General features: G+C 35.9%; 1 protein-coding gene across 7 annotated transcripts; it reads left to right on the top strand.

Moving 5' to 3' along the window:
* On the top strand, positions 1-22,717 carry Cep97 (centrosomal protein 97). 7 transcript variants are annotated; one of them, XM_048803384.1, is made up of 12 exons: positions 10-210; positions 2,118-2,260; positions 3,191-3,349; positions 4,337-4,438; positions 7,149-7,262; positions 7,804-7,970; positions 10,785-10,949; positions 11,796-11,929; positions 12,363-13,131; positions 16,519-16,594; positions 18,344-19,021; positions 22,285-22,717. In XM_048803384.1, exons 1-12 carry the CDS (start codon positions 168-170, stop codon positions 22,321-22,323), a joined length of 2,589 nt encoding a protein of 862 aa, XP_048659341.1. In that variant the 5' UTR covers positions 10-167; the 3' UTR covers positions 22,324-22,717. The 7 variants fall into 7 exon arrangements, with proteins under 7 accessions (XP_048659346.1, XP_048659342.1, XP_048659341.1 ...); XM_048803386.1 differs by lacking the exon at positions 10-210 and adding an exon at positions 339-785 and having other exon boundaries at positions 22,285-22,716; XM_048803387.1 differs by lacking the exon at positions 10-210 and adding an exon at positions 802-989 and having other exon boundaries at positions 22,285-22,716.
* The last annotated feature ends 469 nt before the right edge of the window (positions 22,718-23,186 follow it).

Below are 23,186 nucleotides of genomic sequence, written 5' to 3'. Positions count from 1 at the left end.
TCACTACCGCTCAGATCTTAGCTCGGGTTCACATCATTAGGCAGCCAATTGAGCCGTCTGGGTGCCGTGCATCCTGGGAGTTGTAGTTTCCGGCTCTTTCCTGCAGACCACAAGCTCCACTGAGCGGCTGGAGGACGGTTGCCTGGTGTTATTAGCAAGCGGCAAGTATGGCTGTAGCACGCGCTGATGCGACTTTGCCTCCCGGAGAAGGTAAGGCGATCCCTACCCCAGAATCCCAAAGTTTACTCCACCCAGCCGAATTAAACAGATGCCTGGTAGAGAGGAGACGCCTGGGTTTAGAGATGCAGTTCTGGACCTGTTCTTTTGATGCGGAGCTGTGGGCGACGCGCAGGCGCGCTGCCTTCTGGGAGTTGTAGTCACGGTGTGCTGTCCCGCTCCGCAGCGGCGCGGCGAGGGCTGTACTGGGGACTTCAGTCCCCAGGAGCCTTCGCGACGCCAGTCGTCCGCGTCCCGCGCTCCCAAGCCTGGCTGGGCGGTGGGCTTCGGGTTGCTCTGACCTTTCTTAAACGTTTACTGTGAATTCGGAATGCCTAAAAGGAATTGGCAGGATCTATCTGTTTTGCTTCACGCGTCCGTGTTCCCCCTGGGTTCCAAGAACGTTCAGGAAACATTTCCTCAGACTCTTCTCCGTAGACTGACTTGGAACACTTGGAAATGGCCACTGGCCGTGATAAAAATCTAGGGGTGATCCAGAGGCCACAGTTCTCTACCCCTTGTTCTGCATCCTGGGTCAGGTTTGATCGTTGCTGAGCAGAGCGCGAGGTGTAAGTGCTTTTGTGACCCGGAGATACCCCTGTGGAGTGCCGGACCTGGGCTCCTTTGTTTTGGTTACGGCTCTGAGGCTGGTAGCCGCCTTGTGGATCCGCGGCTGGACCGAGATCGAGGCTCGTCTCCACTACTCAGACCCGGGACTGGTTGTCTGGGAGCCGTAAATTCTTGGGGCAGGAGTCGGTAGACGGTTCTAAGAGGTCTGTCGATCTCTTGGAATAGTGTGAGGAGATTGCACTTTCCTGGGACAGCATGCAGCTTTCAACAACATTCCCAGAGGGGCTCAAGACCCCTCACATGCTAAAAGCCTTTAGGTAATAGGAAATGTTGAGACCCGCCGGGAGAGCAATCACGCCTGATTATTTCCCGCAGTAGTCCTATCTAGGTAGAAATTTGAAATTGGCAGTTTCTCTGGCCCCGCCCCTTCTGATGGTTGCTTTTCTTAAGAAATCTCCACCTCCATAGCCCACCAAGGCAATTTAACTGACGATAATAGCAGTTAACGGTTATAGAGCGATTTTTTATGAGCCCATTTTCTGAATGCTTTGCTCACCTCATTTGTGTGTGTGTGTAACAGCATTTATAAGGCAGGTGTTATAGGATAAATTCCCATTTACAGAAATAGAAAAAGTGAGCTCAAGAGACATCGGAAACTTGCTTATCCAAAGTGGTTTACTGGTGGAGCCAGGATCTGAATGTCTGTTATGTTACCCTAAAGAGCTTTCCTCAGCATCAGACTAATGTAATAAGTGTATTATTCTATTTTATAGAATTAACTGAACTATGCTTTGATTTTCAAATAGTTTGGGCACTTACAGATAGGCCCAATCTGTTTAGGTTGTAAACAGATTGATATTTATCAAACGTTTATTTCCATAAAAAAATGCCATTGTTACGTACAAAATATGGAAGTAATAGCTCATACTTAAATGTGAACAATTTCAAAGGATTATAGAAACTTGAATATCACAAATCTAGTTGTAATTTGATAATTCTGAGGAAAAATTAGTTATTGAATCTGTGGTTATTTAGAACTCAAGATTGCTTTAGCTTTACATTTTTAAAAAAATTTTATTGATTCTTCTTACTTATATATGACAGTAGAATCCATTTTGATAAAATTATACAAGCATAGGATATATCTTATTCTAATTAGGACTCCATTTTTGTGGATGGGGCACAATAGTGGGAGCTTTAAAATTTTGATGTTTATTATGCTGTAGTATTTTTCTAACTTGTATAGAGGTTTTATTAGTATAATTCCATCCCTCTGCTCAGCTGTCATATTTGTTTGTGTGTTTTCTAACAAATTTTCTTCTCTTTTCAAGGATCAGTGGTCAATTGGTCAGGGCAGGGACTACAGAAGTTAGGTTCAAATTTACCCTGTGAAGCTGATATTCACACTTTGATTCTGGATAAAAATCAGATTATTAAATTGGAAAATCTAGAGAAATGCAAACGATTAATACAGGTGGGTGTTGCTATCCGTGAAATAGCACTAAGTTATTATTAAACAAAATAAAGCAATAAAATAACCTGACAAAAAGTAACTCTGCAGGCCTGGAAAGCGGTAAATGTTGCCTTAAATTTTTACATGACAGTTTCTCTTGAATATGAACATGTATGTGCTACATTTAGAATGGACTAGAGAAAGAAGCATTATTAAAGAGAAAAAACATTTTATGTTGGTAAAATACAGTGTTAAGATAAACTTTTTAGGGGCTGGGATGGTGGCTCAGTAGTAGAGCGCTTGCTTAGCATGTGTGAGGCACTGGGTTTGATTCTCAGCACCACATATACATAAATAAAAATAAAGTTCTATCAATAACTAAAAAAAATTTAAAAAAAGATAAACTTTTTACCTAATAATGAGAGTAAAGAGTTTATTCAACCATTCATCATCCAAGAAATGTTTACTGGGTCTCTGTCATGTGTCTCTCTATGTTCTAGGTTTTGACTCAGGGCTTACATTCTCAAGTTGTTGCTTTGTTAAAAATATCTTTAGAGGCTGGGGCTGTAGCTCAGTGGTAGAGCCGTGCCTTGCTTGTGTGAGGCAGTGGGTTTGATCCTTGGCACCACATAAAAATAAAGATATTGAGTCCATTTACAACTAAAAAAAATATTTTAAAAAAAGGTCTTTAGTGATTGAAGGAGGTCTAATCACTCAGTTATACCTGTGTTGCTTAGGAACAACAACAAAAAACCAGTAATTATATTGCAAATAATAGATTTAGATGATATATGTGAAAGATACAAATTGGGTTTGTGTGTTTTAAACCACTGTAATGTGAAAATAATATACACATGTATACACATATAGACACATAAAAACATACACACACACACACACACACACATATTTGTTTGTTCCTGGGAATAATGATATGTTTCCTTTCTACAGTTGTCAGTGGCTAATAATCGGCTTGTTCGGATGATGGGTGTGGCCAAACTGACCCAATTGCGAGTATTAAATTTGCCTCATAATAGTATTGGCTATGTGGAAGGTCTAAAGGAATTAGTACATTTGGAATGGCTGAATTTGGCAGGAAATAATCTCAAGGTAAACTGTGTATTTTATTTTAGTAATTAGGTTTTTTAGGTTTTTTTTTTTTCATTATAGATCTATTTTCTATAAAAAAGAAAAATTGAAGCAGTATAGAAATAAGTAGTTTAAAAAAAAATGAAATTACTCCCATTCTCCAGGGATAACGTTTGTCAACATAAAGTTTTAAAAAATCTCATTTTTAAACACACAAAGCAGTATTCTTGTAAATGGGAACAAGAATCCATATTATATTTAGGAAAAAAGTCAATCAAACAAATACAATGGTAAGGAGAGAGTTTATGTCCTGCTGAATTAAGGGTTAAGTAATATTTAATGGTACAATGGAGAATATACTGTTTTAAAAGTCATGATATCTGGATTCTAGTCCTGCTTCCACTACTTAGAAACTGTATAATTTTGGATAAGTTAATAAGTGTTTCTTTGTCTTACTTTTCAGTGGACTAGATTAAATGATAGTAATAGCTGCCTTTTGTTGAACAATTTATGGTAGTTATTCTCCTAGTGCTTTATCTGCTTTAGGTCATTCAATCTCACCACAGCCTACAAGGTAGGTATAGTTATGATGCCAATTGTATAGATGAGGAAATTGAAGCATAGAGAAGTTAAATAACTTGCCTAAAGTCATACATCCAGGAAGTTGCAGAGCCAGGATTTAAATCCAGGCTGTTTGGCTACATTCTAAACTTGTAAACTCTGTATTAATTTTCATGTTATTACGGTTTTTTCAGACTAAATATCTAGGATGGTATGAACTGCTTGCTAGTCCTCTATTCATAGAGGAATTGTGAGAGTGGAAATTTATAGCATGATAGTTTATTAAATTTTGTTAGCACTCTTCCCCTTTCTCTTGTTCAACTTTGCTGCCCTGCTTCTAATAATAATAAGATATGTTAGGTAACTCTTTCAGCTTCAGGAACTATGGAATAATTTTAATTTTTGATTTTGAGTGCAATAAATAATGTGATAATTTTCTTGTGATAGGCCATGGAACAAATCAATAGCTGCACAGCTCTACAGCACCTTGATTTATCAGACAATAATATACCCCAGATAGGTGATTTATCCAAATTAATATCCTTGAAGGTAAGCATGTTTTCTGTCATTTCTGAAATTGTATCCCAAATAACAAGAAAATATCATCTGATTATCAAGCCTCAAATTAGCTTCCCATATATGAAGAACAGATTGTTTTTATTATGATAAGAATTCTATTAGAGTACCAAAATAAAGTATGGAGTTTTTTATAGTTCTTTTCTTTTTTATCCTATCTTCTCTCTTTCTTTTTATTGTGACAGAGTCTCAGTGTGTTGCCCAGGCTAGTCTCCAAATTCTCAAGCAATCTTTTAACTTCAGTTTTTCAAATGCTGGGACTATAATAATACCCCACTATGCCTGGCTTTGTTGTTTGTTTCTATGACTGATTTGTTTTATGTGAAAGTGATCATTGTAGCTAAGATTCTTATTTACCATTGTGTGCACATGATAGAATTTCCTTCATGCTCAACCAGCAAACATGCTAGTGGCTTTAGTTATATAGTAAAAACACATTAGTAAGGTTGAAAGTAACAAAACCTGAACTTGAGTCTTTTTTGTTTGTTTGTTTGATATGGGGTCTTATGTTTTGTTGTGCAGCTCCTGAGCTCAAGTGATTCTCCTGCTTTAGCCTCTTAAGTAGCTGGTGCTAATAGGTGCTTGCAATTTACAAGTGTACACAATCATGCCTGGCTGAATTTAGTTGTTTTTTTTTTTTTAACACTTAGTGTTGCTATTTTTTTAGTAATAGTTGCTACTTAATTAACAATTAATTTCTCTTTACTTTAAAAGATGAACACTTTTTAAATAAATATATTTAGTTGTAGAGTGACAATAATACCTTTATTTTATTTATTTATTTTTATGTGGTGCTGAGGATCAAACCCAGAGCCTCACATGTGCCAGGCAAATGCTCTACCACTGAGCTATAAACCCAGCCCATAGAATACAGTACTTTTTAATGAAGGGTAATGTATCATGCAATCAACAGATGAAATTACAGCTTCAAAAAACATATGTAGGCCTTTTCTGTATTTTTGATTCATTGGATAGTAGTACTTAGATCAGAATAAACTCATTAAACCTTAGAAGCAATATCTTATCTCTGTGTTTCTTCAAAAATCACTTGGTTTTGGGGGATGGGGGGTGGTGTACCAGGGATTGAATTCAGGGGCAGTTGACCACTAAACCACATCCCCAGCCTTATTTTATTTATATTTTTTTAGAGACAAGGTCTCACTGAATTGCTTAGCACCTTGCTTTTGCTGAGGCTGGCTTTGAACTTGGGATCCTCCTGCCTCAGCTTCTGGAGCTGCTGGGAGAAATCACTTTTAGCAACAACTATACTAAACACGTTGATGTAGACAGATACTACTCTAATAGATACTAAGAGAATTCAAATGAACTAAAGATAATTGAACATTTTAATTTGTTTTTGTTTTTTTCTGGAATGGAAACATGATTACCAGATCAGAATCCTGAATATTCAGAGTCTTGTTTTTATTCTTGTTTGTTGTTGACTTAGTGTGAATCAGCCTCATATGCAAAATGCACATTCTGCCTTCCTCTAGCTTTTTTTTTTTGGTGTGTGTGGGTGGTACTGGCGATTAAACCCAGGGCTTAGGACATGGTAGAGAAGCACTGTAGTGCTGAGCTAGATCTGCAACTTTTTATATTTTATTTTACTTTATTTTTTGAGGCAGAACCTTTCTAAGTTGCCTAGACTGGTTTTGAATTTAATGATATTGCCTCAGCCTCCTGAGTTGCTGGGATCATAAGCATGCACCACTGCTCCTGGCTTCCTCTAGCTTTTAGTTACCAAAAGAGTGTAGTTGTAACCTATGGGCTATTTTATTTTATTTTATTTTTTTTGCTGTGTTAAGAATTAAATCCCGGGGGGCTGGGGATGTGGCTCAAGCGGTAGCGCGCTCGCCTGGCATGCGTGCGGCCCGGGTTCGATCCTCAGCACCACATACAAACAAAGATGTTGTGTCTGCCGAAAACTAAACAATAAACATTAAAAAAAATTCTCTCTCTCTCTCTCCCCCTCCCTCTCCTCTCTCTCTTTAAAAAAAAAAAAAAAAAAAATCAACCAGGGATTAGGGAGTATCTCGGTGATAAAGCACTTGCTTGGCATGCACAAGGCCCGGGATTTAATTCTTTTTTTTTTTTTTTTTNAAGTGCTTTATCACCGAGATACTCCCTAATCCCTGGTTGATTTTTTTTTTTTTTTTTTGGTCTGTTTGTTTGTTTTGTTTTTTATTTTATTTTTTTATATTTGTGATGGTCAGCATGCCTTTATTTGTTTAGTTTTTTTATGTGGTGCTAAGGATTGAACCCAATGCGTCATACATGCTAGGCAAACACTCTGTCACTGAGCTACAGCCCCAGCCCTGTATGATTGTTTTAATGACTTTTTGTTCACTTTTTTCATCCTCTATTTTGGTGTTTTGAAGGAAATGAATGAGAGTATTCAAAATTGCTCTCTGTATTTAATAAGGTAAATCTCACAGTATGCTTGGACAAGTCTTTAACTTGGACAAGTCTTTAACCTTCCCTGAGTTTAAGATGCTGTCATGAAAAGACAAAGTTAGATCAGAATATATCCTAGGTCCCTTTGAAGTATTAATAATCTTGATTTATGTGCAATGACAAGTATAACAAAATAGATTCCTTTATTCTTGCATATGCCATTTTAATGTTGTCTGACAATTTATTTGTACTTTATTCATTGGTAATTCATACTGTTTTTACCTTCAAGACCCTGCTTTTACATGGAAACATCATCACCTCACTTAGAATGGCACCTGCTTATCTACCCAGAAGTCTTGCTATACTGTCTTTGGCAGAAAATGAAATCCGGGACTTAAATGAGGTAAAATTTGAAGATATTCTGTGGGATCCAGGATATTGGAAGGTCCAGGAGATGCATTGGAGAGGTTAGTGAGCTCACTTTTAGACTGTGAGCATCTTAGAAGAAAATCCATCAAGACGAAACACTTGGCTCTAGATAATTGTTATTTTTTCCCCCCACTTTTTCTGGATGTAAGTCACACATTAAGGTTTAATTTCATTTATTATATTGCAGCTATCACATTGGGAAGTGATTGGTGATAGTGAGACATCTACATTTCAAGGATTACTAAGGCACCCTACCCTATGTTTTCAAAATAGGAGTATCTCTCCTAGGAAATAGTGCTGATACTTTTTAAGGGAATCTGTGCAGCAAGGACAAATGGTCATATTGTTGGGATTTTGGAAGTCTGTTGCTAATGAAAGAGTATTACTTATTGCTTTTCAGAACAATAGGTAAATTGTTAAATTCTAAAATGCTGCCAAAGATGTGTAATCAGCGGAAACCCCGTGCTTGACACTGAATAGTCCATTTTGTTCAACAAATATATCCTTTGTTCCAGATCTCTTTTTTGGCATCTTTAACTGAACTGGAGCAGTTGTCGATCATGAACAATCCTTGTGTGATGGCAACACCGTCCATTCCCGGGTTTGACTATCGGCCATATATTGTCAGCTGGTGCTTAAATCTGAGAGTCCTAGATGGATACGTGATTTCTCAGAAGGAAAGGTGAACATGACCTCTTTAACATCACATAAATCATGGAAGACCAAAAAGATTTCTAATGTATTACAGATTAATAAATTGGATATTTCTGAAAATGTTAGTTTAGAAATTAAGAGCATTACTGCAATCACATAGCAGGCTATATGCTGATTATTTAGGATTGTCTCTCCCTTCTGCATAAGAGCAAGAAGAAAATGTGAGCCCCAGAAGTTGTGTGTAGTGAGTCTAACTTAGTGCCCAACCTTATAATAATTTAATTTTGAAGAGTTCTTTTGTTAATAAGTTGTTTGGAACTTGAAACAGTTTTGCATAGATAAGAGATTATAGATATTGTGGAGCATCTTTGATCAATCCCACAAAAGCTTATAACCTATTATGTAATTAAGGGAAATATTAATGATAATATCTTAGAACTTAGGGCTAGTGGTGTAGCTTAGTGGTAGAGTGCTTATTTACCATGCACAGGGCCCTGGGTTTGTCCCTAGCAACACATACTCACACCACCCCCCCCAACAACAACAACAACAAACAACAAAACAAAACAAATAACAATAAAATTAGAACCCAATTACCTTTTATAATTCATGCAGACAGTTCCAATTTGGAACTAGTAGCAGACATACCAATTGGTCTTTCCCTTCTCATACCTGAGAACTGACAGAACTGGAACTTCCCCCTCTCTGGATCATTGATCCTCTCTGTGGCTTGGACTGGGACCCTGACAAGTGGAATCTTCTGGATACTGGTACAAGATCAGTAGAATCAACAATTTAGAAGAGTTAAGGAACTAGGATGTGGACAAGAGTCAGGGAATTAGAGGGGATGAGATGAAAGTTACTCTTTTTACCATGCCTCATTTCATTCTTTGCTCTTAGTACATACACACATGCATTCATGAACATAGCACTCACATTCTCCCTCACTTTTTAAAATCCTCTGTACTACAGATAGGTTACTCGAGGGGTTTCCTCATAGAGGATGAGTGGCATATTGTAATGAAATTTCCTTCTTGAAATTTCATGTAGTTGCTGGATAGAGTAGGGAACAGTGAGGAATGGCATCCAGGAACTAAATAGTGGTGATGCTGGTACAGATTAAAAGATATATGTTAGGTCTAGTTTGCTTACAAAATGGGTGGCTTTTCCTTTTTCCTGAAATTAGTGTTGCTCTGAGAAGAAACCTTATTTTGTTTCAAACTGATTGGTTCTAAAATTAAAATATAGGCTTACTTGAATTATCTTCTGTGGCTCTTCCTTTAGGAGAAAGAAGATATAATTATTGCATTTTTCTATAGTGGCAGCGTTTTCATATCTGAGAAGCATTTTTATATCTGGTAAGGTGGACAGAGATAATGACCTTCCATAATAGCCCAATTTCAACATGGCCAACCTGGTTTCCTTTATGTACCTTCATTTACTCTCCCTTTTTCTGTATTATTTTGAAGGAAATCTCAGTTTACATATCATTTCATCTGTGAATATTTCAGTATTTTTCTCTAAAAGAGCTTTTAAAGTGGTAATCACAAAACTAATATTACATCTCAAATAATTAAGGATAATTTTGTAATTACAGATATTCAGTCAGAGCTTACATTTCTAATAGTTTTTCTATTTTTTAAAATGGAATTTTTTTGAAATAAGATTCAAATAAGGCCATGTTTTGCAATTGGTTGATATTGCTCTTAAATTTCTTTTTTTAGTGTCTTAAAATATCAATTTTATTTGTTTTTTAAAACACTTTTTTAGTTTTCGATGGGCCTTTATTTATTTACATGCAGTGCTGAGAATTGAACCTAGTGCCTCACCCTTGCTAGGCAAGTACTCTACCACTGAGGCCCAACCCCAGCTCAATTTATTATTATTACATGCTCCATAGATTGATTGTGCTGATTGGGTGGTTTTCACTTGGGATCATGTGTCCCTGCAGTCACATCACATGGGACTAGAATCATCTGAAGGCTTGACTTGACTGGATGTCCAGGATGACTCCCTTAATCCCTTAAATCTATCTTTGTTTTTTTTTTCTTGGTTGTTGAAGAAATTGAATTATTTGGCCTAAAAAGTTTTCCCACTGTCTGCTCATTTTGCTGGGTATGGTTATTTCCTATGTCTTTAACATGTTCTTCTCTCTTCTGTACTACCTGAAAATTGGTAACTGGGATATGAAGATTTGATCAGGTTCAGGGTTTTTTTTTTTTTTGTAAGGTAAGACTACCGCTTTGTGTCCTCTATTGGGTGACATCCAGTGTCTGGTTGTCTCTCATGATTCTGATCAAAGCCTAAAACAATTAATTGATTAACAGTTGTAAAATTCTAATTCTATCATTCAGTTTTTTATTATGAAGAATCTAGGTTACCCATTGGTATAGTTTGTATAAGAAATGATATTTAATTCTTGCCTTTATTTACCATTTTTAGAAAATGAGTTGGTGATTTACTGGCATTCTCTATGACTAGTTTTTTATTTTAAAAATTGTCATTATGAACTAATGGATTTAAATGTTGTTAATGTACAGAAGTACTTCAGTTTGATAAGATGAATGGAGAAAATACTGATTGCTTCTTTGCAAATAATTTAAAAATATTTGGAGTCATTAATTCAACCTATGGAAAATCCTCTAAGTAAGAATAAAGCTTTAAAACATTATTAGAGTAAGAGAAATGAGTCAGAGCATAGATTTTTTAAAACTTGAATGGATTTATGAAAAATAGCCAATGGCTTTATAAAGGTTAATTAAGAAGGAATGTCATTGTTGCTTAACAATGTATTTTGAACACCCCAGTGTCATCCTCTCTTCTTTATTTCTTTCAATTCCAGTTTAAAAGCTGAGTGGCTATATAGTCAAGGCAAGGGGAGAGCATATCGGCCTGGCCAGCATATCCAGCTTGTTCAGTATCTAGCTACAGTCTGCCCTCTCACTTCTACACTGGGTCTTCAAACTGCAGAGGATGCCAAACTAGAGAAGATTCTGAGTAAGCAGAGGTAAACCCATTTATTTGTGGCAGTTGATGAATTCACAAGTGAAAATACCTCTAAGTCTTTTGTATGGTTAAGCCAGTGTTTTTGGCCTATATCTCCAGGCACTTATGCCCCTTGTCACTGCAGTAGTTCTGAATCACACAAGTGTAGCTTACTCTGTGGTATCTGTATTACCAATAATTTCCCCTTAATGAGGGAGGAGCCAAGCAATATGAGCTGGGGGAATGGAATTTTTAAAACTATGTACTTGTCAGGGCCTGGGGGTTATAGTTCAGTGTAGTAGAGTTCTTGCCTATCTTATTCAATCTCTAGCACCTCAAAAAAAAAATGTATTTGACTTTTTAATGTAGGCGTGTCATAGGTTTTTAAAGACTAATATTAAGAAGTATAAAAAAAAGAAGTGTGGGCTGGGGATGTGGCTCAAGCGGTAGCGCGCTCGCCTGGCATGCGTGCGGCCCGGGTTCGATCCTCAGCACCACATACAAACAAAGATGTTGTGTCCACCGAAAACTAAAAAATAAATATTAAAAATTCTCTCTCTCACTCTGTCTTTAAAAAAAAAAAAAGAAGTGTAACTAGAAGCATTTAGTGGTTACTTTGTTTATCAGAGATCCTGTATTTAAATATTTCTGTATGTGTATACATGTGTATATGAGGCTGTCTATGGAATTTAAAAATGTTTTAACCTTTTTTTTGTAGTGTTTCCAAATAAGACTATAATTTGCCAGTGATTAATGGTTCCTGCTTTGTAAACTTGTAAACTTCTACCTTATTGACATTGTTACCTAGGAAGAATAAGAGCTTTCTCTTTTGTTTTATGCTGGTAACATCAGATGTTTTGATTTTTAGGTTTCACCAGAGACAGTTGATGAACCAAAGCCAAAATGAAGAGATGTCTCCTCTTGCTCCTATTGAAACAAGGGTACCCCTTGTACCTGAGCATTCAAGCCCTGTTCAAGATTGCCAGATAGTCCAGGAAAGTGGTAAGAAATTAATTTATTTCTATTCACTTTTCTTCAGGTCATTTGATTTATTTGGTATTGTAATATAGAATAAGTACATATTTTATAATTTCTTGTTTAACTTCACTGATCATTTGGATCTGCTATTTTATAAATGTATATGTGTGTGTGTGTGTGTGTGTGTGTGTATGAACATTATAATTATTGCATCTAATTTTAAAAAACATTTCAAGGACTATTAGCCTTTTGTATGGACTTGAGGGATTGAGTATTATGATTATTACAAAAATTCATATTCTTAAAAATGTTTGGTTTGATGTTTTAGGTATATTGGAGAAAATCACTGAAGGCATTTTATTATATTTTATTATATTTCAAGGAATAGATTTCATTAAAAGCATACAACTAACAAAACAATTTAATTATTTAAATGATACTCTGTTGATTCTTCTAGAACCTGTCATCCAAGTGAATTCTTGGGTTAGGATAAGCAGTAATGATGATCAATTATATGCTGTTAAGAATAGCTTTCCAGCCTCTACACACACTACAAGATATTCTCGAAATGACGTTCACCTGGAAGACATACAGACAGATGAAGACAAGTTAAACTGTAGTCTTCTCTCTTCAGAGTCTACTTTTATGCCAGTTGCATCAGGACTATCTCCAGTATCACCTACAGTTGAGCTGAGGCTGCAGGGCATTAACCTGGGTCTTGAAGATGATGGTGTTGCAAATGAATCTGTGAAGGAGCTGGAAAATCAAGATTTGGATAAGGAAGAGGAAAAGGCTTTATGGGTTTCAAATGAGGATTCTGTTCAGATGCTGAAAAGTAAGATCAGTTCAGAGATAAATGAAAAAGCTGTGTTGTTACCTTGTCCTGCGCCAGCAATAATCAGTGCTATCTTGAAGGATGATAACCAAAATCTTACGTGTGTGTCATCTGGACAAAATGTTTCCCATACAGAGACAGATAGTGAGGAAACTATGTCTCAAACAACTTCAGAGAAATTTCCCTGCAGGATTTTAACCCAAAGATCTGTTGCTTTGGGACAAGATAAATGTACACTTCAGAAATTGAATGAAGCAGCCACAAAGCTTCAAGCCTATTGGCGGGGCTTTTATGCCAGGAACTACAATCCTCAAGCAAAAGAGGTGCGTTATGAAATCCGACTGCGCAGAATGCAGGAGCATATTGTCTGCTTGACTGATGAAGTAAGGAGGTGGGTCAAAAATCTTGTTGGGTGCTGTTTTGTCTGTTTGAAATATTGGTTTCTTAAGTCATTTGAACACTGTGCTGTTCTGGTCATGACACTTTTCATGCCATGTAGCCACTGTTAGCTTACTTGGTTGTCTTGTAGAATATACTGAAAGCATTTTTAGGGTACAGATTGTCAAATGCATCCCTATCCCCTTCAGAGCAATTGCTGCATGGATGCAGTATCACAAAATGTTGAATCAATGTGAGCTATAAAGGCATCTATAATTCTAAACATAAAAAGGTCCAGATGATATAGCAAATTTGGATAAGTAAAAGAGAGAAGACGAGGAAGTGTAGATGACATAGACGTAGAGAAAATAGCAGGGACTTAAAAGGGACTAAAATTTTGCAGTTACAATAGGAATTCTTTCTTTTTTTAAATTTTTATTTATTTATTTTTTAGTCATACATGACAGTAGAATGCATTTTGATAAATAATACATACATGGAATGTACATACATCAATCATATTGTCTATTTCTTTTTTTAATATGCATATATGTTTTAGATGTAGGTAGACACAATACCTTTATTTTATTTTTATGTGGTGCTGAGGATCAAACTCAGTGCCTCATGTGTGCAAGGTGAGCACTCTACCATTGAGCTACAGTCCCAGCCCGGGAATTATTTCTTAATTCCATGGCTCATATGATTTGCTGACTACCAACCCAAGAAGATTAGGATTTAATTAGCATTGCAGCTAGCAATATTTATTCAAATTATCAGATGGAAGAGGAGAAAGCAGCAAAGGAAACTGAGAAGGGACAACCTGTGTGGTAGGAAAACTAGGAGAATAAGTGTCCAATTCCACAGGAGGAAGGTGTTTTAGGAAAGATGAAAAGTGCCTTAGGAAGGAGAGAGAACTAGACAGTAGATTTAGCAGTTGGAGCTTGTTGGTAATTGTGTTGGTGACCCTTAAGACTATTCTCAGGTGTTATGATTTGCTAATGTACTTACAGAACTCTGGAATATTCTTTTGTTCATGCTTATGGTTTATTTCAGCAAAAGCATACAGATTAAAACATCAAAGAAAAATGGCACATAGGGCAGAGTGCAGGACAGGCCAGGTACAAGCTTCCTGTTGTGTTCTCTTGGTTGTGTTGTACAGACAGGGCTTAATTCTCACAGCTATGATGTATGACAACACATACGAACTCTTGCCAAACAAGTATGCTCATTTTGAGTCCTGATGTTCAGTGTTTTTTTTTTTTTATATATATATTTTTTTGTAGTTGTAGATGGATACAGTACCTTTATTTTATATATTTATCTCTATGTAGTGCTGAGGATCAAACCCAGGGCCTCACACATGCTAGATAAGCGCTTTACCACTGAGCTACAACCCTAGTCCCCAGGGTTTTTATCTGGGGGTCAGTAACAGGGATTGAGTGCTCATGTGTCTGACCTTAACTACTCAGACATCAGGTTCCTTAGACATCAGACTGATGCACTATGGCCTAAGTTCCCACGTGAACAAAACAGGTGTTCACTAGGAATCACATTGTTGGCATAAACTATCTGTTATGACTCAAGACTCCATGAATACAAAGATACTCTTCAGACAGGATATTCCAATGGCTTAGATTGGGGGTTATCAACCAGGAGCCAACCAGGGGCAGGTTCTGTCTTTGGAATATGCAGGCTCGAATGTGTCAGTCCTGCTGAGTTAAGCCTTTGCTGCACAGTGACTTTCCTACGAGCACCTTTAGTGGTATAGGAGGATGAAAGCCAGTTTGAAATTGGTTGGATAGTGAATAGGAGGTAAGAAGTTTAAAGAATGAGTATACCCAACTCTTAGGAAGTGTTTCTTTAAGAGAGTCGGTGGTTGCTAGAGAAGAATCTGGAGTTAAAGAAGATTCTCTTTTTTTAAAGATGGGAAATACAGAGTGTATTTAGGTGTTGATGAGAATAATTCAGTGAGGGAAAAGCTGATGGTGTGGAAGAAAAAAGGGAGAAGCACAGGATTGAAGTTCTTGGAGTACAATAAGAAGGGATCCTGTGCAAAAGTAGAGGAAGTGGCGTGAGGTAGAAGCAGGAGAATGTAAGGTGGTGTGTTTGATGGTGGGAGGATGGGAAAGTCCTGTCTGATGTGTGGTCTTTTTTAGTAATATATTAGTTGTGGTCAATATTTGAAAATGAGAAGAGAAGTAAGGGTTGAAATATGAGGTTTGAGATAGTCATCTTAATAGTGAATATATGAGAACTGGATGTTGTGATGCACCCAGCAACTGTGGAGGCTGAGGTAGGAAGATCATGAGTTCAAAACCAGCCTTAGCAAAAGCAAGGTGCTAAGCAACTCAGTGAGACCCTGTCTCTAAAAAGTGCCCCTGAGTTCAATCCCTGATACCCTAAATAAATAATTAAATAAATAAATAAATAAAAATAAAGGAGGGTAAAGAACCATTTGAAAACAGCAGTGATAAGCAGTTTTCTGACATTGATGTACAGAAGGCAAAAATAGCTTCCACTTGAGAAAGTGATAACGTTCTCAAAAGTGGGTCTTCTTTGGCCAAGGAAGAATCCAAAGAGAAATTGAGTGGAAAGGGAGTTTGTGATCATAATTCAGAAGTACCTGACACAGCAGAATGTCTTGACGGAGCTGGAGAAAGTAGAGAATTGGGCCTGAAGTTCAGAAAAGGGCTGGCGGCATAGCTCAGTGGTAGAGAGTGCTTGCCTGACATGCATAAGACCCTGGGTTTGATCCTCAGCTCTGGGGGAAAAAAAAAAAAAAAAGTTTGGGTCAAAATGGTAGTGACAGTTGGATAACTGAGGGAATCTTGGTTTGGTATGGAAATGGCAGCAGTGAGGGTTTGTGACAAAATTATGGAGATGGCAGCAGTGAGACCAGAGCTAAGACTTCTTAATAAATAAGAGGAGTGATAGATCTCAGAGGATATGTCAGGGACTAGGGCAAACAGGAAAGTGAAGTTTGATGGGATTAATCCTGCTAGTCTTAGACGAGGGTATTTCAAGGTGTGATCATAAGTGTTTAAGTGTGAGCCTTAACTTTTTGGATGTTTTGTATAACCAGTCCTTTCTGCACCTCCACCCCCTTAATGTATTTGGCTGGGAAATTGAAGGCAGATAAAGAGCCATTTGATATTTTATTTTTAAATTTTTTATAATAGACAATAGTTTATAGAAGAATATCTGAATTTCAATCACATCTTAGTTTTTACTTTGAGTCATAGTTTAAAACTAAGGTGTCAGTTTAGATATTCTAAAAGTAGGAGAGAATTATTAGATTTATTAATGTCTTTATACTGCATGTGTTTATACTGTAGTTATATTAGGTAGTACAGGTCAAAGCAGCCTTCCTTGATCAAAAATGTATTTTGAATTATTGTAGATTAAGAAAAGAAAGAGATGAAGAACATGTTAAAAAAATCGTGCAAGAAGAGGCTGTCAAATTCCTTTGGAACCAGGTAAACCCCCTTTTATTGTTAAGAAAGAATACTAGATTCATTGAAACAACTATAGAATAATCATGTATATTAAGTACCCTTTTTTTTTCTTTTTTCTTTTTCTCTGTTTATTTGTTTATTTTTGTGGTGCTGGGGATCAAACCCAGGGCTTTTTACACATGCTACCACTCTGCTGTATCCCCACGCCTAACCACTTTTTCTCAGTTAAGGGTGTATGTAGTTTTGTTCCTTTTGTTTGTTTTTGTACAGGAATTGAAGCCAGAGGTGTTTAATTTAAATTAAATGCTGGGGTTGTGACTCAGCGTTTAATTTCCTGCTGAGTCACAACCCCAGGCCTTTTTATTTTTGGAGACAGGGTCTCAATAAGTTGCTTAGTACTATAGTGACACAGTCACATCAATGTTTATAGCTCAATTCATAATAGCTAAGCTATGGAACCAACCTAGGTATTCTTCAACAGATAATGGATAAAGAAAATGTGATATATATATACACACAATGGAATAATACTCAATCATAAAGAAAAATGAAATTATGGCATTTGCCAGTAAATGAATGGAACAGGAGGCTATTCTGCTAAGTGAAATAAGCCAGTCCCACAAAACCTAAGGCCAAATGTTCTTGGTATAAGATGCTAACATACAATAAGGGTGGGAGAGGGAAGAATAGAAGTTCATTGGATCAGACTAAGGAGAAGAAAGGGAAGGGAGGAAGGATGAGAATAGGAAAGACAGTAGAATGAATTAGACATAATTTTCCTATGTTCATATATGAATACACGACCAGTATAACTCCACATCATGTTCCACCACAAGAATGGGAAGTTATACTCCATGTATATATAATATGTCAAAATATATTGTATTATCATGTATACCTAAAAAGAACAAAAATTTAAAAAGTCACTTAGGGCCTCACCAAGTTATTGAGACTGACCTCAAACTTGTAACTTGGGAGGCTAAGGCAGGAGGATCACAAGTTCAAGATAACCAACTTAATAAGGCCCTAAGGACTTAGCAAGAACCTGTTTCAATATAAAATATAAAAAAAAAGGGCTGGGGATGTGACTCAATGGTTAAGTGCCCCTGGGTTCAATACCATGCCAACAAAAAAAGTATAGGTCCTATTATCAAGAATTTGGGATATTTTTCGGCATTTTAGGAAGTTACATATACTGTATTTTTAGATAATAATTTAAAACATGACTATATTGATATCTAAAATGAGAATTATGTTAAAGGATCTACTTAAACAAATAGGATCTAACCTGTCTTATTGAATAATTCTTGATGTATATTTTGTACATTATTGAACCCTTTTTCAGCTAGACAGGTACTGTTGTGCTTCTTGTTTTTCTGGTAGAAGCAAGAAAACTGCTTGGCCCATTCACACTGTCCTGGTGAGGGCCTCTTGTTACCAAGGACATGTTCTACTTGTGCTAGCTTCGTTAAGGCTAGGGCTGCTATGTGGGGTCGGGTAGTTTTTAAAATTCCAGTTCTGCTATTTACCAACCTTCATAACTGCTGGAAATAAAAGCTCAGAGAACTGTTTTAAAACTAGCGTGATTTAAATTTTTTTTTAGTTGTAGATGGAGACAATACCTTTATTTTATTTACTTATATGTGGTGCTAAGGATTGAACCCAGGGCCTCACACATGCTAAGCAAGCACTCTACCACGGAGCCACAACCCAAGCCCCCAAACTAGCATGATTTTTATCTTATATAAAACTGTACTCTCTGGTTTATAGGTAAGGTCTCTACAAGCTTGGCAAAAGACAGTGGATCAGCATTTAATTTCCTGGCATACTGATGTTCCTCCTATATCAAGCATTCTGGTACCATCTAAACCTCCATTATTCACCCAAAGTCATGAGCCTTCTTCTGATTCAAATTCTGATTGGTTCATTGCACATGATGAAGTTCGTCAAGAGAAATCTTTACCAGAATTTCCAGACTCTGGTTTTCATTCCTCCCTAACAGAACAAGTTCACCATTTGCAGGATTCTTTGGATTTTGAGAAAAGTTCCACAGAAGGCAGTGAAAGCTCCACAATGGGGAATTCCACTGATACAGTCAAATATGGCAAAGAGCCAGATGTAGGGGATGTTAGTGAAGATTGTGGTGACTGGAGTAAGGAAAGCTCAAATGATGAGCAGGATAATAATCTGCTTGAACAATATTTAACTTCAGTTCAACAGCTAGAAGATGCTGCTGAGAGGACAAATTTTGATGAAGGGACAGGAGATAGTAAGCTCCACATAGCTTGTTCTTTGGAAAAGTTAGATGCTTTGTCTGACAGTGCTTCCATAGGTGAGACTCATGGTGTATCTCCTACTTTGCAAAATGAAGTCAGCCAGACGCCAGAGAATTATAAATTAAATGCAGAAGTCCAAGAACAGCAGCCAGAATGTGATTCCACATTTCAGGTATTGCATGTTGACGTTATTGTGTAGCATGTCTGGCTTCTAGGGAAGCAGAAATCCAACATTTTCTTAATGTTCTCAGTTACCTTTTTTTTTTTTTTTCCTTTTTTTGAAGGAGAGCAACCTCTATCCATTTTGTTACTATTTATATAAAATTTGTATTCTTGACTCACTTTTCAGATTCTAGGTACTAAGCTGAGTCTTAATTTGATTTGCTAGCTTTATATATCTATAATGTACCAAACAATATTTATATTGAAAGCTATATGCACTTTATTTCTTAACAATTGAATTAACAATGTTTCATTTATGTAATTGTTTCCTTTCAAAAATAAATTAGAATTTTCTAAAGAAAATTGAAAAATTTACCTTAATGATAAATAGAATTTTGGTTCTTTTGTTCGGGGAAATTAATTATATATTAAACAATATTTTATAATCAATTTATATCAATATAAATGGTAACTGTGAGGGCTGTGAACTATTGAAATTTGCCAGTCTACTTAGAATAAGAACATGTTTCCTAAGACCTTTTCTTTTTGAGTCAAAAAAAGCCATCTTATAAGCAAATTTAGAAAAAGAAAGTAAGATTATAGGATACTTATTTTTGTTTTGTTTTAGTTTGAACCCAGGGCTCCAAGCATGCTAAGCATGAGCTCTATCACTGAGCTATCTCCCATCCTCAAGATTATAGGATTCTTAGTGGGAATGACTAAATTGTCTCATGAAAAATTGTAGTTTATGTCATGCATGAGTTTTAACATATAAAGTAAAGTGTTCCATCCGGGATTAAAATCAAGCATACTTAAGAGAGGTAACCTAAAAATATTTCTTTTTGATATGAAGAAAGGAGATACTAAGCTCCATTTACTTATTAATGATGTCACTGCAAACATTTATCTTCTCATCAAGTGCTTTTTTACCCTGCTGATTGAGAATTAATGTGCCATTACATTGCCAGAAATTAATGTATGTTCATCTCTGTTCCTGCTTATAGTTCTTTATGTATTTCAACAGAGGTTCCAAGGCCATTCATTTCACTTTTGACCTCTGCCCTATAGTGAAGAATATTTAAAATAAGATTAGTGGTCGAATGTGAATGATTTTTTTTTTAAAGATTTATTTTCTGTCTACTCTTTGAAAAAAAGTGCCACATTTGAAAGATAATGGTGGTTAAGAAAAAATAAACCTCACCTCACTTTAGTTGTTTAAAAGAATATATGTATGTAACTTCAGGAAGACTAAAGACTGTGTTTTAATGTTGTAGGTAGGTACATCTGTAAATCAAGGATAATTTTTTGGAAGCTTAGTATTTTACTCTTTTAGCACATTCTAATATTATTGAATAACACATATCTAATTTCCCTTAAACTATGGACATGTACCTATTTAACACTATGATAACTCTTGAGTGTTCTCTAAGTTTAGGTGCTAAATATGTATTCATAATTCTCTTTAGAGCCATTAGATCCTCTTCTTTGAAATTATATGAAATAAAAACTTCTGATCCTTCAAGAATAAAGTTGAAGCTGGGTGTAGTGGCGCATGCCTATAATCCCAGCAGCTCAGGAGGCTGAGACAGGAGACTCTCAAGTTCAAAGCCAGCCTCAGCAAAAACGAGTTGATAAGAAACTTAGTGAGACTCTGTTTCTAAATAAAATACAAAATAGCACTTTGCATGTAGGTCAGTGTTTGATTGTCCCTGAGTTCAGTCCCTGGTACCAAAAAAAAAAAAAAAGTATTAATAAAGTTGAAGATCACATGCTATAGTTTGTTGATAGTTAGAAACATTTGTCTAGTATAGTCAGATGTATTTTTCTCAGTTTATAAATAAACGCAGGTTGAGAAAGCTTGGATTTCATTTTCTGAAATCTAGAATTCCTTGAAAAGGAATTGTTTTCTGTTTCTTACATGCAAAACAGCAATCTTATCTTCAAAAGGATTTTTTTTTCCCTATGAAGCATGTGTAACATTGACTGCATGTTAAATAAAAATTGAATTTTTACTTTTTGAATAATGCTTATTATCTTTTATGGATGAATTTTATGAATGAATTTTAATTTCTTCTTAAATATATCATATTTTTCTATTTGTAAAGTGCCTCCTTTGCTGCACATACTTAACTAGAAAAACCAATTTGCACTGCACTTTTACCAAAATACTGCTTCATGGTATGTTGATTTTTCAGAAAGCTTCTGAAATGTCATGCTTCAGTATTACTTAAGTAGGTTTCTGCTAACATCTTTTTTTCTCTTTTCTTTTGTTAAGTAAGGGCAAATACAGCTAAATTTATTTTATCATCAGCATGTCACCAGGATTTTCTTTTTTGCCTTTGGTTTGTTTTTCTAGCCCATAAATATTATTCAGCATTCATTATAATAAATTTGGCAAATTATAATAATTTTTAATATTCTTCTTTGTGTTTTACTTTTTCTAGCATTTAGAAGTACAAGAAAATTAAATAGCCAACTCTCTTAACTAGACAGAGTATGTTGAATGTAGATAGAATGAAAATAATGTAAATTAGAATGTAGGAAAACATATGAGTTTAGTGAGACTCTGTTTCTAAATAAAATACAAAATAGCACTTAATATAGACTTAATACATTTTGATGGGTTTATAATGTAATTTGAATATCTAAGATATTTGGTTTTAACTCTTATGATGTATTCATTGTCTTGACTGAAGAGGGAATAGGTCTGGTAAAATTTGTGAAGTTGAGCTTTCAACATGGTCATTTGCCACTTTTCTAAACCAGAGAGGTTTTGTTCAGTTGTACTAATTTAATTCACATTAGTTCTCTTGATTTTTGGAAGAGCCTTAGTAATGTATATTTATATAATACATAAGATTTTCTCATAAAAGGCTGAATTTGATCTTATTTTATCTTCAGTTTTACAGAACAACAGTTTTATAATTTTAATTCTCCTGGTGGTTCAGAAAGCTTTAATCATGACAGTTGATGATGTTCAATTAGTTTGCTTTCATAAGTTTAATTATAGAAGACATCACAATACGCATATTTTAGAAAGGTGTTTAGCTACACAATTGTTTGTATAAATGTAAATAACTATTTTTTAATAATGTGAGTGCCATTCTTGAGTGTGTTTTTTCTTTGTTTTGGGTTGTTTTAAATACCATCATAATGTATTTTTCTGTTATCTACTAAAAGAGATCTAGTTCGTTCTTTTTTTTTTTTGATACTGAGGATTGTGAATCTTGTGAATGTTATCTCTAGTCCTTTTCATATTTTATTTTGAGACAGGATCTTGCTAAGTTGCCCAGGCTGACCTCAAACTTGTGATTGATCCTCCTGCCACAGCCTTCTTAGTCACTGAGATTGCAGACATGCAGTGCTGTGCCAGCCAAGTTCTACTTTTTGTAAAGATTTTCAGAAGATAAGGCTTTATATGTTATATTATTTCCTGTGGTATGTTTCTTTGTGCAAAGTTTTCAAATTGGATTTATGACATGAATAATATAAATGAGTCTGATCAATTTCCCATTCATAAAAAGAGAATTCATTGTTTAATGTGTATTTTATTTTGCCACACCTCTTATTAAAAGGTATTTATTATACTCTAATGTTTTAAATTTTAAATATGTATGAACACTAATTCTGAAGTGAAACAGAAAGGGTCTGTAAGGAACATTCTAAACTTTTTTTGTTTTGAGAAGGGTCCTTTAACTCCTGGGCTTAAGTGATCATCCTGCTTCAGCCTCTGGAGTAGCTGGGAATATAGGCATCTAAATATTTTATTTTTCTTAATTTTTTTTTAATTGTAGATGGACACAATACCTTTATTTTTATTTATTTATTTTTATGTGGTGCTGAGGATTGAACCCAGGGCCTTCAAATGTTGTGGGGCAGGTCACTTAGAAAACACATCAAGTCCCAGTTTTGTCCAAATTGAAGAATCTTTATTTAGCTGGCCAGCTGGTGACTGCTCTTTGTAGGACCCATAACTGTCTCTGCAAGGAACAGCCCCAAGCCTGAGCATTTTAGGATATTTAAAGTTAAAAATCACATCCGGGTTGACATAGCTGCAGGCAAGCGGGTACAGAAGCTGAATTGGGCAGTTAGTGAGACAATGCAATGGGTACATTGGTACTTCCCACGGGACTTTCCAGGTTGGCATAGCAGTAAGCAAGCAGAAGGGAAGGGGG

The sequence above is a fragment of the Marmota marmota genome, unplaced genomic scaffold (genome assembly GCF_001458135.2).
Source record: "Marmota marmota marmota unplaced genomic scaffold, marMar, whole genome shotgun sequence".
NCBI lineage: Eukaryota > Metazoa > Chordata > Mammalia > Rodentia > Sciuridae > Marmota > Marmota marmota.
The sequence above is the reverse complement of the archived record's forward strand: the minus strand, read 5'-3'. Positions and strand labels throughout refer to the sequence as shown.

Excerpts from the sequence above, each read along its gene's own strand:
- Cep97 (XM_048803384.1), top strand. The coding sequence starts at position 168 with ATGGCTGTAGCACGCGCTGATGCGACTTTGCCTCCCGGAGAAG. Across the intron at positions 3,350-4,336 it reads TGGCAGGAAATAATCTCAAG|GCCATGGAACAAATCAATAG; the intron begins GTAAACTGTGTA and ends TTCTTGTGATAG. Across the intron at positions 4,439-7,148 it reads CCAAATTAATATCCTTGAAG|ACCCTGCTTTTACATGGAAA; the intron begins GTAAGCATGTTT and ends TTTACCTTCAAG.